The 17,318-nt window shown below is 39.5% G+C and overlaps 1 protein-coding gene across 1 annotated transcript in view; it reads left to right on the top strand.

Annotated features, from left to right (window-relative positions):
* LOC117305674 (fermitin family homolog 2-like) overlaps positions 1-17,318 on the top strand; it is a 78,571-nt gene that overhangs the window by 52,847 nt on the left and 8,406 nt on the right. Inside the window, exons 5-10 of the mRNA XM_033790859.1 lie at positions 2,539-2,749; positions 5,447-5,578; positions 5,870-5,919; positions 13,373-13,497; positions 14,405-14,511; positions 16,474-16,695. Coding sequence (XP_033646750.1) covers positions 2,539-2,749; positions 5,447-5,578; positions 5,870-5,919; positions 13,373-13,497; positions 14,405-14,511; positions 16,474-16,695 — 847 coding nt within the window. The remainder of the gene's footprint in view (positions 1-2,538; positions 2,750-5,446; positions 5,579-5,869; positions 5,920-13,372; positions 13,498-14,404; positions 14,512-16,473; positions 16,696-17,318) is intronic.

The raw sequence follows: 17,318 nt of genomic DNA on the forward strand, positions 1-17,318 counted from the left end.
ATAAGGGAGACAGTGAAGGGGGGGGGGGTGTTCTTTAGTAGGATCTATAAGATTTTTGAAGTCTTAAGTTTCAATGTCTTTTTCCTACTTAGAAAAAAGCCCAGGATTTTGCATTTGTTAAGAACAAACAGTTCTCCACGATTCACTTTTTTTAATTGTCCGTTTTCTCCAGGCAAAAGAATTTTTCTTTGACTTTTTGCTTAATGTTATACTTCAAGGTTTGAATTGGCACAGAGCCAGAGATTTTACAAACCTATCGCTAAGATCTCTGACTTCATCAATGCAAACATTTCTGTGAACGTGTTCTATGGAGGCTTGGGGTGTTCAGATCGGTGGGAAAAAATATTCTCTAAATAATTTTTTACATTTTTAATTAATTTGCGGAGACATTTAGCGGAAACGAGGTTGAAAACTGGGTCGATGTGCCCCAGTTTCTGACCAAGGGGTTATGGCATAAGCCCATGTCAAAAATACTATAATATTGCCTGATTTCAGCTTTTACGGTCCTCAATATTAGTGTACAATGGGAGCTGTCATTTCCGATATATGTTATTTGGTTAGCGGTAGCTGCAATGAGTGTTACTTGTGGGACTAGTAGGCTCGTTCTTTCAGGTCTTTGGCAGTCTCTGAATGCCTGACACTTTATGCCCTCAATTTATCAACCAGTGTATGTTTTACTTTATACCTATTATAACAAATTGCCTCACAACATTTACCAGTTGCTACTCAAAAATTATCCTATGCTAGCCACTCAATATAAGCATCCTGTGTTTACACAAAATTGCTGTACGAAATCATTCCCTTTCAACCATTTTATTTACGTACATCATTTAAAATGTACCAATCTTTCCCTGTGTGGCTGCTTAAGAATATATCATGAAGCTTTTTTGCTCATTTATAAAAGGAAGTGTGTATATTTTGATCGTACACTTTTGGCCTCATTTGTTTTTCGTGTGTGTGTGTGGACTCTGCTCAGGACAAACCAGACCCTTTTAATGCATTAGACTGTGTAAACCTGCAGTCAATTAATAACATTGTATTTTTACTGGACGGTGAGCTATTTACTCGTTTGGAATGCGAGACCTGGGAATCGGAGTAACGGGACGTATCGCTTGTTTATAACACACAGCAAGTCGGGTGAGATGTTAGAGAAGAGAATGATAGGGGGGATAGGGAGGGGAGGGGGTCCGTTTGTCTAAGATCTAATGAAACTGGATGAGTTAGGAGGGGATGTTGAGAAAGCCGAGTTTCAATATTTGATGAAGGGGCTTCATAATTAAATAACTTTCTGATAATATTAGAGAAGGAGGAATTGCGTCAGAGAGAGGTAAATTGCAATACTGTATTTGCTGACTCTACAGGCAGTTTGGGTTTGCTTTAATATCACTGGGCTTGTTCAGTTAATTTGCAGTGTTGACCTACATGGGTGGTCGGGTTGACTTAGTGGTCTCTTTCCTCCCCTTCCACATTTAGGACCCCGGTTCGAATCACGTCTGGGCACTGTGTGGATTGGGTTTTCAGTCCCAACCTTACTGTGTGGGTTTTCTGTGGAAAAAAAAATTCTGGGAATTCTTCGCACATCTAAAACTGAAACTTCTTTCCTTATCTTCTCTCCATTAGCTTCGTGTCTAGTACAGTGATAAAGTTTTAGGTAGTCCTTGCCTTTACCTCCATGAAGGTTCAGGTTTTAGTCTTAACCTTGTCATTTGTGGATTTGATCTTTCACATGGTTTTCAGAGCTTTACTCGTACGTATAGCAGTAGCTTTGACGGTTCAACCAACGTTTTTTCAACATGTAAAATTGATGCTTACAATTCAATTCAGCTTATGAATTGAAATCCCCAATTATAGAATTATGGCATTGACTGGTGAATAGGGATCAACAATTGAATTGAAATTCATGCCTAGAGGAAAAATAAAATCACCTTGGTGTTTGTGATCACACCTTGGTTTGGGTCATTCACAAGTTTGTGAAGCTATATAAATCCAATCTTAATGAAACACTGTGTGTATTCTGTGGGCTCTGCTGTGATAAGTGGTCAGGAAAGGGATTCAAATGGAATAATAACTTTTAGGTTGGTTGCAGCGACCCATGCAATCTTGCACTGATTGATATAGAAAATTGTAGTGTTAGGCCTAATAACTTGGTTTTTGCAGTCAAATTTTCCATCAAAATTATTGGACCTTATCATTCTCTCATAGAGTTTTAGACAACTATCTGTGTCCGATTTCCTTTGTACACAATGACAAAAATTATGTATATCTTTTAGACTCCCTTTCCTTTCAGTTCAAATTTGTTACATTGGATAGGAATCGGGACAAGTTCAATGCAATGTAGATCAGATGATCGTGCAGGAAATTTCTAATTTTCCTCATTTATTTTTATCTGAAAATGTATGCAAAGTGAACTTTAAGGTTAGATTTCAAACCCATCTGTACCTGGTCAATAATGTTTAGATTGTTTCCTATTATAAATCAATAAGTAATCAATAATTAACCAATAAGTAATCAATACACACTTTACTTCCATCCATCCAGGTGGCTAGACTCATCCAAGTCCCTGATGGAGCAAGGCACCCGAGAGAACGACACCCTGATGATGCGCTTCAAGTACTTTGCCTTCTACGACCTGGACCCCAAGCAAGACGCAGTCCGAATCAACCAGATCTTTGAGCAGGCCAAGTGGGGGCTGCTCAACGAGGAAATTGACTGCACAGACGAGGAAATGATCATGTTCGCAGCGTTACAGGTAATTGATTTTTTGTTGTTTTACGTACGTTCCCGTTCCCCCGATGATGAACTAGCCTTGGGTTGATTTTCCCATCCCCCCATCCCCTTTTTCCCACGACGGCAGATGTTAACACATTTCGTCGCTGAAACAACAGTGTCAGGGTTGTTGTGGTGGCTGGTAAAGTTAGCGTGCACACATGGCTAGCATTCAGATGATGTGGGTATACAGCTTGGGGGGCAGCATGTTTGCATACTAACACTTATTTATGCAGAACATGAAATGTTCACGCCAGGCCTGATGAGTACATTTGTTCGAAGCACATGAAAAGCAAACATTGCACATTGTTTAAACTGTCTTCAGCAGAGCAGGCCTTGAATGAGGGGCGGGGGGGGGGGGGGTCCGTAAGACTGCAGGGCTTGTAAACTTAGGACTAGAATTTATTGTATAAGACCTAAATCAAAGTGAGTTGAACCAACACTAGGAGAAGATCCATTTCATTTGTGTTTATGTGTAAGTGTACTTCCATATTCTTGAAATAGAATTGAAATATAATGATCACATTCACCGTCAAATACTCTTTTAGATTGTTGCGGTACCCGCTGCTAAAATATGGAATTAGAACTGCCTCTAGCTACCTGGCGATCAAGGTGGTCTAGTTGGTAAGACATCTGCTCTAGATTGGCAAAGGTCACGGGTTCGAATCCCACCAGGGTAATATGCCTAGTGATTTTTTTCCCCAGAGCTTGGGAAAAGAAATGAGCATACAGTACTTAATACACACATCAGTGTAAGGGTAAAGCAGTGCTTAATACACACATCAGTGTAAGGGTAAAACAGTGCTTAATACACACATCAGTGTAAGGGTAAAGCAGTGCTTAATACACACATCAGTGTAAGGGTAAAGCAGTGCTTAATACACACATCAGTGTAAGGGTTAAACAGTGCTTAATACACACATCAGTGTAAGGGTAAAGCAGTGCTTAATACACACATCAGTGTAAGGGTAAAGCAGTGCTTAATACACACATCAGTGTAAGGGTAAAGCAGTGCTTAATACACACATCAGTGTAAGGGTAAAACAGTGCTTAATACACACATCAGTGTAAGGGTAAAACAGTGCTTAATACACACATCAGTGTAAGGGTAAAACAGTGCTTAATACACACATCAGTGTAAGGGTAAAACAGTGCTTAATACACACATCAGTGTAAGGGTTAAACCGAACAATATAGATGAAAACACAAGACCACTGGGCTTGTCCCATTGTGAGTTTACTGACCTGACATTAAAATCACAAGCCTAGGGTCTATGGTACAGTGTCAATTTTGAGTCATACACTGCATAAACACTATGTATGTAATAGTTGAGAATCGACTCATGTAGACTGATCTTCACCTAATTCCTATGCACAAAGTTTAACACCTGTGTATTGATGTTATTTCAACACCAATCTGTTGATATAAAAAAGGTGTTAGTCTATCAAGAGTTCTGATGATAGTGTTTCTTAAGTCCATCCAAAACAAAGCTAAAACAACAGTGGACTAAATTCCTCAGGACTGTTGTATGGTAAATCAAGCAGGGGACTGAATACGCATAATTGCCTGTCTACTGTCATTTCTCATGCGGTGCTGTGAGCGAGTTCATTTTAAAGGTGTACTCGGAGCTGTTGAATGTTTATTTTGTGCTCTTAAAAATCGTGTGGAGATTGTTCAAACTAATTCTGCACCCAGGTGTAAAGAACAGAGCCAGCAGCGCTTTTTCCAAACTGTAATCCTTTACTCCACCTCACACCTTTTCCCACAGCAATGTTGTTCTTTTTCACCTGACCATCTGCATTCAAACTAATGTTCATGAACTTGGTTAGTTGCGGTCTGGTTCTCGCATAACGACATTCAGTTGGCATTGTGAGATGTAAGGTGTTGCGCACCCTTGGGGTACGTCACTCTTTATACTTTGCATGGTAATGGATGTGACACAGCACAAATTACATGCAATGAGGGCTAGTCAAGTGGAGACACCTGGCTGCTTGACATGAATTTCTTTTGATTTTTCTTTTTTCAAGGGAAGACAATTACGATGGATTTCCTTGATGCTTAATTAACTATTGATCCAAGCTTTCAAACTTTCAATCTATAAAATTGGCTGGACTTTGTATACGTATATTTATTTACAGGTGAGTGGTGGAAAATATGGGGTATTTTGTGAGGCCAAGGGGGGCTCTGGTACTTTGAATGATAGGATGGTAGGGACTATAAGCCGGGTTTAAAGAGAAGCAAATTTTCCTGTCATAATCAAGAAAAGGTGGTTATTGATTGCTTGCACAAAAACAAGAACTTGCTCTTGGCCGGGGCGTTATTGAAAGTGGAATACTGGGTCAGAGAGAAGGAAATTTTTCCCATCACAATTGAGGTGTGTATTGAAGGTTTGCATAAAAACAAGAACTTGCGATAGACCCTTTTGCAAATGCCCATTGCGCAAGCGCTTACTTTTGAACGAGATACATGTTGGCCTAGCTAGCGATCAAACTTGATCGCTAGCTAGAGCATCATGCACACCCCCCCCCCCCCCCCCCATTCCATGCCTAATGTGTGCATTACCGAGTATTTGCGATAAGGTCTATGGGCCAGGACGTTAGTTGAAAGTAGAATACTTAAACGTACCACTCCTTGAATTGAACAAGTGTGCAATGGATCCTTTTGTTGTCGTCATATGCAGATGCAAGTGAACCTCCAAGCTCAGATGCCACAACCCGATCCTGACGCGGTGCCAGAGGGACAAGATGACATCGACAAAGCCTTGACAAACCTACAGGTATCTCTAGAAGGAACATCGATCACAACTGGGCATGTAAGTACAAATACACCCCCCCCCCCTCTCTGTGGCTTATTTCTGCTGAAAACTCTGAGCCCAAGTTCAAGGCTCTGCTTACTGTAATCTTCACAGACACACCAAAATTACTCCTCTTAAAAAGGTATCAATAAATACTCTTGACTTCAGTGAACTTAGTTTCTCAGCATTTAAGTTATAAATCAATGTTGTGTGTGTGTGTGTTAAACATCTTGTGAACTTTGCATACGTTGCTGTTTTTGCCCAACCTCAAAGGAATAACAGAATTCTTGTGGTTGTGTTTTATTGCAGAGTGACATTACAACGGTACCTGAGCTGTGTGACAATTTAAGGTTTTTCAGGTGAGTTTTGAACATAAAGACACATGGCATAAACAAAAATTATAAGACAGGCATTTTACACCATTCATAAAGGAACAGGGCAACCTTTCTTTAGTGCAATTCTGTTTAATGTGGAGGAATATGTGTAAAGTGCGACAAAGTCTTAATTCAAACAAGGGCGTTCAGGTTTGCAAAGTGATATTTTGCCTCGCCTTCCACCTCTAGGAACCCTGGTTCAAATCCCACCAGAGTCACTTTGTGAATTGGGTTTTCAGTCCCTACTGCTTGGGTTTTCCTTGGAGTGTTTTCCTCCCACATGTTACAAGTAGACTAAAACTTCTTCATTGTCTTTTCTCCACGGGGGTTCTTTGCTTTTAAAGTGATTAAGTTCGCTTCTCTGGGAGTCCTTGGCTTCACAACCAGAGTTTATAATGGAATGGAATGAAATGAAAAACATACCAGGGCCAATGCGGCCTTCAAGCAATTCTGTTTCATTCTATGACATTTTTTTATGCCGCTGTCAAATTGAAACATGTTAATGAATTGAAAAGTAGCGTGGTAGCACTCATATGATTACTCGTTGATGGTACCCAGAGTCATGTTCTGAGTTATTTCATTACACATCCAATAACGCAATGAGCACCAGTAATTAGAATGAATAGGAATGTTTAGTTGTAGGTCTGGGAGCGGAAACCCATGCAATCCCAGGTAGTGAGTGAACCCCCAAGTCACATGCAAGGCTGTTGTCTGAGGTGGTATTTGTACTGTGTGGAAGACAGTTAAAGGCTGTGGACACTATTGGTAATTGTCAAAGACCAGTCTTTTCATTTTGTGTATCTCAACATATGCATTAAATAACAAACCTGTGAAAATTTGAGCTCAATCGGTCATCGAAGTTGCGAGATAATAATGAAAGAAAAAACACCCTTGTCACACGAAGTTGTGTGCGTTTAGATGGTTGATTTCGAGACCTCAAATTCTAAACCTGAGGTCTCGAAATCAAATTCGTGGAAAATTACTTCTTTCTCGAAAAATATGTCACTTCAGAGGGAGCCGTTTCTTGGTGACGAGTAATGGGGAGCAGTTGATGGTATAAAACATTGTGAGAAACGGCTCCCTCTGAAGTAACGTAGTTTTCAATAAAGAAGTAATTTTCCACGAATTTGATTTTGAGACCTCAAGTTAAGAATTTTAGGTCTCGAAATCAAGCATCTGAAAGCACACAACTTCGTGTGACAAGGGTGTTTTTTTTTCTTTCATTAATATCCCGCAACTTCGACGACCGATTGAGCTCAAATTTTCACAGGTTTGTTATTTTATGCATATGTTGAGATCCACCAACTGTGAAGACTAGTCTTTGACAATTACCAATAGTGTCCAGGGTCTTTAAGATCTGGATCCCAATTTTAAACTTTGTATGTCATTAGTGACTCTCATCTCTAAAATGAACCCTAAAGATGAAAAGGTAGAGCGAGAGGGTTTCCCCCAAAACAAGCATGTGTTTTCTAGAACTGTCACTGTTGACCAACACCTAGGAGTAGTAGGACAAGAAAGGCTTCATAGGAATGATGGCTTCCAATTAAGGTCAACCATCATGTCAGAAGAGGGCTTAGGATCCAGATAAGCTGGAATCAACCCTGACAGAACCAGTTTCCATTGAACAATAGAGATCTTGTTCAGGAGGGTGTTTTTGCAAATTGACGCACCTTATCACTTGACTTGTAGTTCAGGGAAAATAATCAACACAATTTGTGTTGGCTGTCTGGCAGCTCAGTGTAGAGGGCAAAGGTCTGATCTGATGCTCCCTCTAATTGGGACCCAACAACTATAAATATTACATGGCTCAACAAAACAGAGAGTGGTTTGGCATCAATCTTGCTTTCTTGGTTCTTTGCCCCTTCTTTTTTAATAACAATATCGTACAGAAATGTTTCGGGCATTTCACGCTGACCCCCTCCCCCCTGAACCTAACAACAACCAAATAATGTCAAACCTGTATAGAGATCAAAGAAATATTATACAGATTGACAGATGAATTTTTTTGTATGTTTGACCTCGGGGATGTCAGGAAACTATGTGCTGAAACCTGACTGTCAAAGTTCATTGGGTCTTGGTATTAAAATCTGTATACCAATAAAATACAATCTGTGTACAGACTGTCCAATGCCTTTGAAGGGTGGCATGTAATCCATCAATACGTGTAAACATATTAACAAAATGCAATGGAAAAGGTATTTCTGTTTAGTGGTGCATAAATGAGTTCAAGGTACAATCTTGGGCTTCTCTTGAAATCCTTTAAAGGGGGTTTACCTCTTTTGAACATGTAAAATGTCTTCTTATACTTTATATTGAACAGAGTTATGTCCAAATCTAAACTTGTCCTTGGATGATTGATTCTTATTAGGTCAATTTCATCCAGAGCTCAATTTCATAAAGCCTGTAAGCACAACAAATTGCTAAGCACAGACAAATATTGCTTAGCAGAAACTGGTCACCAGCCTAAAGTCCAGAATGTTTACATTGTTGTGACAGGTGACCAACCCACTTTTTGCTTAGCATAGCAATTTGCCAAGCAGTATTTTCAGCTTAAAAGCTTTATGTAATTGGGCCCAGATTATCAAATGTGTCTTGTATGCTTAAATTGTACCTTCCTTTAATGAAAAGACGTCGACTTTTATTGTCTTGGTGTGGGTTTTTTCCCTGCTGATGAAAGAGGATGCGTAAAATGATTACCAAGGATTCGCCAATGCAATCTTATACCCTCGGGCCAAATGTTATTAAAAACGCAGCTGGATCTCATGTTCTAGTTGAACATGGATTTGGGTTTTGAGCTGGGCAGCTGGCCATGGTCTCCTTGATACACAGCGCCAGGTGTGTGTGTGTGGCTAGTTGATCTGAAACCCATTACCGCGTGACTTGCAGAGTTGACATTGAATCTGTGGCTTGTTTGGGATTCCCATGAGTGTATTCAGTTAGGCCAGGACATTGGCCTGCCACCAGCAGGGCTTTATGTGTGAAGTTTGAACTGAAAATGCGAAAGTAAGAAGGTGAATGAACTTGTCCTTCGCGTGAAATTGAATCATCATAAATGCAAATTATGCCTTTGTTTCGGGAGCTTCCGCTGCAGTTTTGTTTCATCTGCCAAATGTGTTTATTTGTTTAAGAGGTGCTTGCAACCCATTGGTAAATTGCCAACTACTGGAGGAATGACGAATCAACATAAATATACATCCATGAATCCAAATAAAGATCAGATTAATTGGCAGGATTGGTTTTCCAGCTTGGAAAGTGCACACAAATACAGAGAAAGTATAACAAGAATTTGAAGGGTTTTTTTTCTCTCTTTCTGCAAAGAAAGCACACATGTTGCACTTTCTAACGTTGTTTAAGCTTCACCTGTTTCAGGCCTTTAACTTCACTCTTAAAGGGGCTTTGCACTTTGTTTTATAGTCAGTGGCACTTCTAGAGTTAAGTGTAAATTTGTATTGGAACTTTGCAAAGGGCACCACAGCAAAAGCACAGGGCACCACGTCAATCGCTGTGGGTGCTATGGGTTATTTCAAGGCCTGTAAATCAGTGATTGGAATGGTACCCCCTCGAGGAAATTGCATAGAATTGATGACATGCAATCACCAAAATGAGGTTCTTTGTGCATGTATTCAGATTGTGCGGTTGTATATGTCCAGGACTATGTTGTTGCGAGTACATCTGTTCGTCTATCCATAGAGATGGTCTATCCCCACAGGAAGCCGAGCTGCCAAGACGATGCTGGGTACACCCTGCTCTGCGTGATGTTATGTTGATATGCACATCCAGGGATGTGCCTGTGTGTCAGTTCAAGATCATCTTCAAGGAATGGTACATCAGCATCTTGATGGGTTGATTCTGTCTGACGAACTAGTCTAGTAGTCTTTAAGCAAATATCTGAAAGTTGTCTTAAAAATTTCATTTCAAATTTTTTGGGATACAATTTATACCTTTTTCCATAACCAGATTAATGTCAAAGTGAAATGATTCTCAAAATGCTTAGTACTCCCCAAAGCTTCTATGCGTCTAACCAAGTAAGTTTTCATTGCCGTTAATTTTAAGAGTGATAACCAAACAAATACCTTCCCCAGAGTTGCCAACTCTTCCTCAACATCACATTATTTCAAGGGTGATCAGCTAAAACATGTCTTTAAGTGTCGGCATACCAAGGTGTGTGTGCTGTCCCTTCACATATTGTCTGTTAGCTGGAGAGCATCAGTGGCCTCATCATTCCCTTGAAGTCATTACCCAAGGAATGTTCAGCGCTGAGACATACATACTGTGTTCATGAAACACTTCAATGTAATAAGGAGACATGGAATTGGACTGTCCCAAGCCACCAGGTTTTTGTATAACTTGGATGATGTGGGGCGTCATTGGTTTCATCTTACTGCATAAAGCTGGCATCCGAATATTTTTCTGTTGAAGCTCATATCTGCAATGTGCGTTTCTTCTTTGTTGTATACTGGGCCCATTTTCACAGAGCTGCTTAATGGCTGATTTTGTGCTCTCTGCGCGAGTTTCCATTTCATTGCGACGCTAACCATAAGCACACAAAAAGGCATGTTAACCTTCTGGTGCTTTCTGTATGAAAATGAATGTTGTAACAATGCAAATACATGGTGAACGCGCAAAGCTGGCCGCCTTATCTTCTTGCTAGCCTGTGAAATACGCTTAAGCAAATGTTTATGCTACAGTTAGCATAAATATTTGCTTACCGTTTAGCAGCGCATTGAAATTGGCCACTGGAGTTGTTCTGGGATTGGGTTTTAAACCAGGTGCCAGCTGATAATAAATTTAATGAGGTACAGCATGTAGGGTTCGCCCTAGTTTGTGCAATAATTTGATGGTCTCTGATACATGGTTTACTGGTATGAAGCTATCCCACCAGTCTCAGTACACTGCTGCTTTAACTTTCCTGATGGTAATTGGGGATGACAATGTCGGTCTAAGTCATTTGACATGTAATGGTGGAACACTTTATGTTTAATTGAGGGGAAGATATATGCTGTCAACATTAATGTCTGGTTTGGGATGGTATTCAGCCCACACGCATAAGATGATATAGTGGGAAACAGAAACATTTTACTGTTGCAAAGTAAGTACAAGTATACGTCCATTTTGTAGAAGTCATAACCTGCGTTTTTTCAGAGCCTTGTACCTTAGCATCAATTAGTTCAGCCATGGCATGGCGTCTTCCACTTCATCCAACTAATGGAAAGAAGTGCACTCAACGACGAGACTGAGATTAGTTCAGCACCATTAATTCAATATGGAAAACCTGGAGACTCGGTTCTGCAAAATCTGAGTTTCCACTCAAATTTAGTTCCTTGAAAAGCAAAATGGTGTGAAGCACTAAAACTATCTGTAAGGGGAGCTTATTGCAGATGTTGTGTCATGATGCATTCAACATGCATTGTGTATTGCTGCTGACTGTGTTAAACCATGGTTAAACAAAATTCCCAGACTTGTACTTGTACGTTTTAAAGTAAACTTGGGGAAGCAACTCTAAAAAGGAGGGTGAAATTCAAAAGAATGGGTTGAAAGTACTAGAAACATTGTTATTCTATTGAAACTTTCTCATGTTGTACATGCTCATGTTGACTTGTACAGTATCTGAGTTAATAGCAGAGAGGTGAGTATATGGTGTCTCTTTGGCGCTGTGGTCATGTTCGTAGCTTGCGCTTTGTAAAAGAGGTTGTAATTTATAAGATTAGGTTTACAATTCTAGAATACTAGGGACATTTCTGTTCTAGTGAAACTTTCCCATGTTGTACACGCCCATGTTGACTTGTACAGTATCTGAGTTAATAGCGTAGAGATGAACTGATTGGGTCACTTGAGTGTTGTGGTCAAGTTCTTAGCTTTCACTTTGTAAAAGTAGGTTGGAATTCGAAAGAATGAATTGAAAATACTAGAAATATTTTTATTCTCTTGAAACTTTCCCATGTTGCACATGCCCATGTTGACTTGTACAGTATCTGAGTTAATAGCAGAGAGGTGAATAGATGGTGTCACTTTAGTGTTGTGGTCATGTTCGTAGCTTTCACTTTGTAAAAAGAGATTGGAATTCGAAAGAATTTATTAAAAATACTAGAATACTAGGGAAATTTTTATTCTACTGAAACTTTCCCATGTTGTACACGCCAATGATGACTTTTACAATATCTGAGTTTATAGCCTAGAGATGAGCAGACGGTGTCACTTAAGCGTTATGGTCAACTTCTTAGCTTTCACTTTTTCACTTTGTAAAAGGAGGTTGGAATTCCAGAGAAGGAATTGAAAATACTAGAAAACTTGGGGACATTTCTATTCTACTAAAACTTCCCTATGTTGTACACGTCCATATTGTACTTGTACAGTATCTAAGTTCTTAGCATAGAGATGAACAGATGGTGTCACTTTAGCGCTGCGGTCAAGTTCTTAGCTTTCACTTTTGTATATTTTGGGAGGAGCCCCTAGAGCAGTTTCAATATGGAATGTGAATCCTCCTTAATCAATATATAGTGCCCACAAAAAAGTACCCAGCTTCAACACTGTTTGATGTATATATAATATGTGATTTGCAAACTTATGCCCTTGCTAAAGCAATAATTTCCCGTACAGATTGCACAACTCACATTGTGTAGGATGGTATACTACCAAAGTGTACAGCATGTGACTCATTGCCTCTACTACATCGCTATGGCATTCCTACTGAATGTATACAGTCACACCCTACTGATTTATATACACATTTTTACTAAGTCTGTCTTAAAAAAAAAAAAATGTTTGGAGTGCATGGTTTGGGTGATATGTGTTTTAATGTGTGCGTGTGATCTGTGACATTGCTGAGTGAATGTTCCCTGGTTCTTTATGAGGTTGTCAGGCAAAAATATCTGCCAATTTACTCAGCTTTTATGGCTCCATCTTAAGGGCACCAATGTAATGTATACAAGCAATAAGGAATGGATAAACAGACCTGTGTTTTTAAGTTAGTTACATGACACATTTATCATGGTTGTTATAGAAGTGCATTCATCCAATTGAATTTTAAGTGTACTGGAAACTTGACTGTAAAAAATGTGAGAATCTAGTGTTTGAAAGAATGCTTTGTATATACGGCGCATACATTCAATCAGGTTTCAGAATTCAGTGATAGATTATGGACCAATCCTTTAAGCCCGGTCTGCCTTAGCAACGTCTTAGCAACTGCAATCACCTTGGGATGGCCACATATACATCTCTGCTCCTCGAGCTAAGACATCCCACCACATACAAAATGTGCAGCTCAGCAATGCAAATGACGGAAGCTCTTTAAGTTTTGTTGAATTTCAATTTGTCTGACTTTAGGGAGGACAGCGGCAATTGTGACTGCATGATTTATAAAGTGATAGTCTGATTTGTGTGGATAAATGTTTTCTTATCTTGTTTCTTCTGCTGTCTGTTTCTTTTCTACAAATTACAGGCCAAAGAAACTAACATTGAAGAGTTACAAAAGAGGCTACTTTGTCTTCAGAGACACACATCTGACGCAATACAAGGCGCAGGAAGATAACCATGGGGCACCTGTACAGACCCTCAACCTCAATGGTAAAACATTCAACTTTGCCACTCTTCATTCAATACTTGTATATACTAGAGAAATCCAAATAAAAATAAAAGCATATTTTTGTTGTGCTTTGCCAGTTTTTTGTGCTTAAGCAGCTCTATGAAATTAGGCCCAGATGTGAACAGGCCTAATTTCATAGAGCTGCTAACCACAAAAATTTGTTTAGCATGAAATTTCTTCCTTGATAAAAACAGGATTTGCCAACCAAATTTCCACGTGATTTTCAGGATAATCAAACAACAGCTGAATACCAGTAAAAAGCAATATGCAACACGTGGAAATTTAGTTGGTAATCCTGATTTTATCAAGGAAGATATTGCATGCTAAATTTTTGTGCTTAGCAGCTCTATGAAATTGGGCCCAGATCTGATTAGATATCACTGTATACTATCCTGATTGGGATATACATACACTGCACTTACTACTTGGGCGTAATGGTTGGCCCAGTGGTTAAGAGCATCAAATTCAAGCTCTCTTGGTTAAGTCATTGGAGTGTTGGTTTGAATCCCGGTCATGACACTTGTGTCCTTGATCAAGATGCTTTACCATAAATGCTTCTCTCCACCCAGGGGTGTATGGGTACCTGGGAGGGTAAAGGCTGATATTGTGTTTGAAAAAGCCTTCTGAGTGCACGGCAGCTCGGACTGTATACTCCCCAGGGAGATAAGAAAGATTTAATTATTGTTATTGGCCCAATTACCAGGGCACAAATGTAAAGCGCATTGATACGGTTATTGTAAAATGCACTATATAAGACCTATGTTATTATTATGCCTTGAATGTAATCATCATCTCCCATGCAGGATATCACTGCCCTCAATCAGAGAAACCTTTGCATTCATGAAACATGTACATGTAGTAATGTGTAATGTGATTGTTCCTAAACAGGCTGTGAGGTGACACATGAAGTCAGCATACAACATGATAGGTATGGCATTAAGCTGTTGGCCAAGACACCAGAAGCACCTGTGGAGATGTGGCTGCGATGTGAATCGGTAAGTAACTCACACTAGGAGAGCAAAGATATTATAAAATTTACATATAGTAACCCATATTGAACATACTTTCTACTAACGTATGATCGTCATTAACCTTGGCCAACTTGATAGAGCAAATATTGCCTGACATTTCACTGCTAAGCAAGAATGAGCTGGATATCAAATACAGATGGTGCATGTAGAATGGTATTTTGGCTGGGTACCTTATTCCGGTGACTGCTAAAAAAAAACTACTGACCATAAAAACTTGCTAAGTGGTTTGGATAATTTTGTTTACCCCAAATCATTTAAGTTGGTGCCCATTCATGAATGCTGCAGCTAGAGATGCGGTTGGTACCCTACTGTCATTTTGCTAAGCCCAGTAGATTTGACATTCTTGTTTTCTCAGCAAGTAGACTCTGTATTCAGCGGGAACTTTCAAATCCCCAGCCATGACACTTGTGTCCTTAAGCAAGACACTTTAACCATTGCTTTGTCCTTCGGATGGGACGTAAAGCCGTTGGTCCCATGTGTTGTGTAACGCATGTAAAAGAACCCAGACCACATCAAAAAGAGAAGGGGTTCGCCCCAGTGTTCCTGGCTGTGGCTGCTAAATGCGCCATAGCACCTTGTAAACCCTTATAAGGTGCTACATATTTGGGTCTCAGAATTTGTAACTGTCAATAACCTCTCTATCTGTATGAGTATGTATACTAAGCGCCTTGAGTACCTTGGTGACAAGACTTCAAGATATATGTGAATTTGATTGCATCTTTCTTGATATTTTCGCCTGTAAATCATCATTTAGTTGACAGAAACCAATATATGACCCAACATTTATAGGATCACTATTACTTACATGAAGGGATATAAACAACCCATAGATAAAACCAAAAATTTTCTACATTTACAGCACCAAAGTAGCAAACACATTCACACACACCTGGACAAACATAATATGTCCAAGTGCACGTTTATGAAGGTAGAAAAAGAAGACGCAATTTTGTAGTCACTTATACATACGGAAATAGTTGTGAGGAATTCTCCATGAATTCCGGTCGGTTTGTTGTGTGTCGGGCAACAGCTGGCATCTATTACCATCTTACATAGTGGAGTAATTAATGACGGGCGCCTTTCCCTCTTTAGCTTTGTTTGATTAAGCTTAAAAACAAAACGTGAGAAGGAACTAATGACTGTCATCTGTAGTCACAGGGTGATGACAGACCTCGGAATATTTCAATTACCGGGGTGATGCTTTTTAAAGGCTCCCATTGTGTAATTGACCTACTCATAAAACTGGAGTAAAGTTGAATTTTTTTGTTTTCGGCTGGCCTTGCAAAGTCCAATTTTTGTACAGATGGATGTAGTGGAACGTGACCTTCAATATTTGTTAGTATTTGCATCCAAGAATTTGGGGCATTACAGGAAAGGTGTTCTCTTGCTGTATTCAAAACCTCTTTCTTAACTTTTGTTTAGGTGTGACAATGATACATGTGATCTTTTGTGAATTGTAGGGAAGTATTTTATTTTGAATTTGCTGGGAGATCTTTAGAAAATTTATAACCCTTTCAATTTTTGTTTGGTTTGAAATGGTTTATTGAATTTAAAGGCTGAATTGCAATCAAACAAGAAACACTTTCAGGGAAATATATACATGTAGCTGCCTCTCTTGGGAGTTTCCTAAATGGAGACAGCCCTGGGATTAACAAACCTCAGTATCTGTTTTTCCAGGGAAATTGTAGCAAATGTAAATAAACATGGGGTGGCGATGGGTGCAAACTAAAAAGTGTCATAGGGTGTGTTTTTGCAGTCGTACCCAAAAGCTGTTTCGATTGAACTTGCCTTTGGTTGATCACTGGCCATTGTCTGAAACAGTTAATGGTTACGACCGCGAAAAACGCACCCATAGAGTTAAGTGTTTTGGCTTTGTAATGTCAACATTGTTTGACCAAAGAACCATTGTTTCTACCCCCTGTCCAGGAGGAGCAATACGCCAAATGGATGGCGGCCTGTAGGTTAGCCTCCAAAGGCAAGACGATGGCGGACAGCAGCTACCAGTCAGAGGTACAAGGAATCCAAGCCTTCCTCGGCATGCAGAGGAGCAAGAAGAATCCCAACGTCACGGTCCACACGGAGAACATCAACATCCAAACGGAAGATTACGTGTCTCCGACGTTCCTCAAGAAACATAAATCAAAACAGGTTAGTTTCCTCCTAACTGTCTTAATATTTAAGAGCCGTTAAGCAGAGGATATTGTTTGATGAGAAATGTTAAGCAGGGAACCACTCAAAAGCAACTGACTTTTAAATGGTAACCCAGTTCCGATAACAAGTCCACGGTCACCTTTGTGAAACTCAACTAAAGGCCTAAATTTATACACAACTTGAAAGCAAATCAAAGTTTGTGTCTTTTTCTCAGAAATTCTCTTCAGTTTCTTGTGGTGTATGAGCCAGACTCACATAGGATAACAGATAATTACTTGTTCCTTTGTGGATTTTGTTCATTATCAGTAAAACATCTATAAATATATGCAGGGTTGTTCTGTTGATTTACATAGATTTTTCTGCTTTTTTAGAACCTTACAAAATGTTAGTAGTACAGTCCGAGTATAGAAATAAGTTTTTTGTTCATCATCTCAAAATGAACAATGTTTCCATGCAACAAGTTTTCATGTGAAAAACTGACAGCATTGGACCAGAAGTTGAGTGTTGAAATACTGTGTTGAGTGTTGAGCAATGTTTTTGTGGACATGTTTAGGCTTAGACATATTTTATTTGTAAACAACTCCCATACTCGGGCAGTTTATCCGGCTTACTTGTTTTCA

The sequence above is a fragment of the Asterias rubens genome, chromosome 1 (assembly GCF_902459465.1).
Source record: "Asterias rubens chromosome 1, eAstRub1.3, whole genome shotgun sequence".
NCBI lineage: Eukaryota > Metazoa > Echinodermata > Asteroidea > Forcipulatida > Asteriidae > Asterias > Asterias rubens.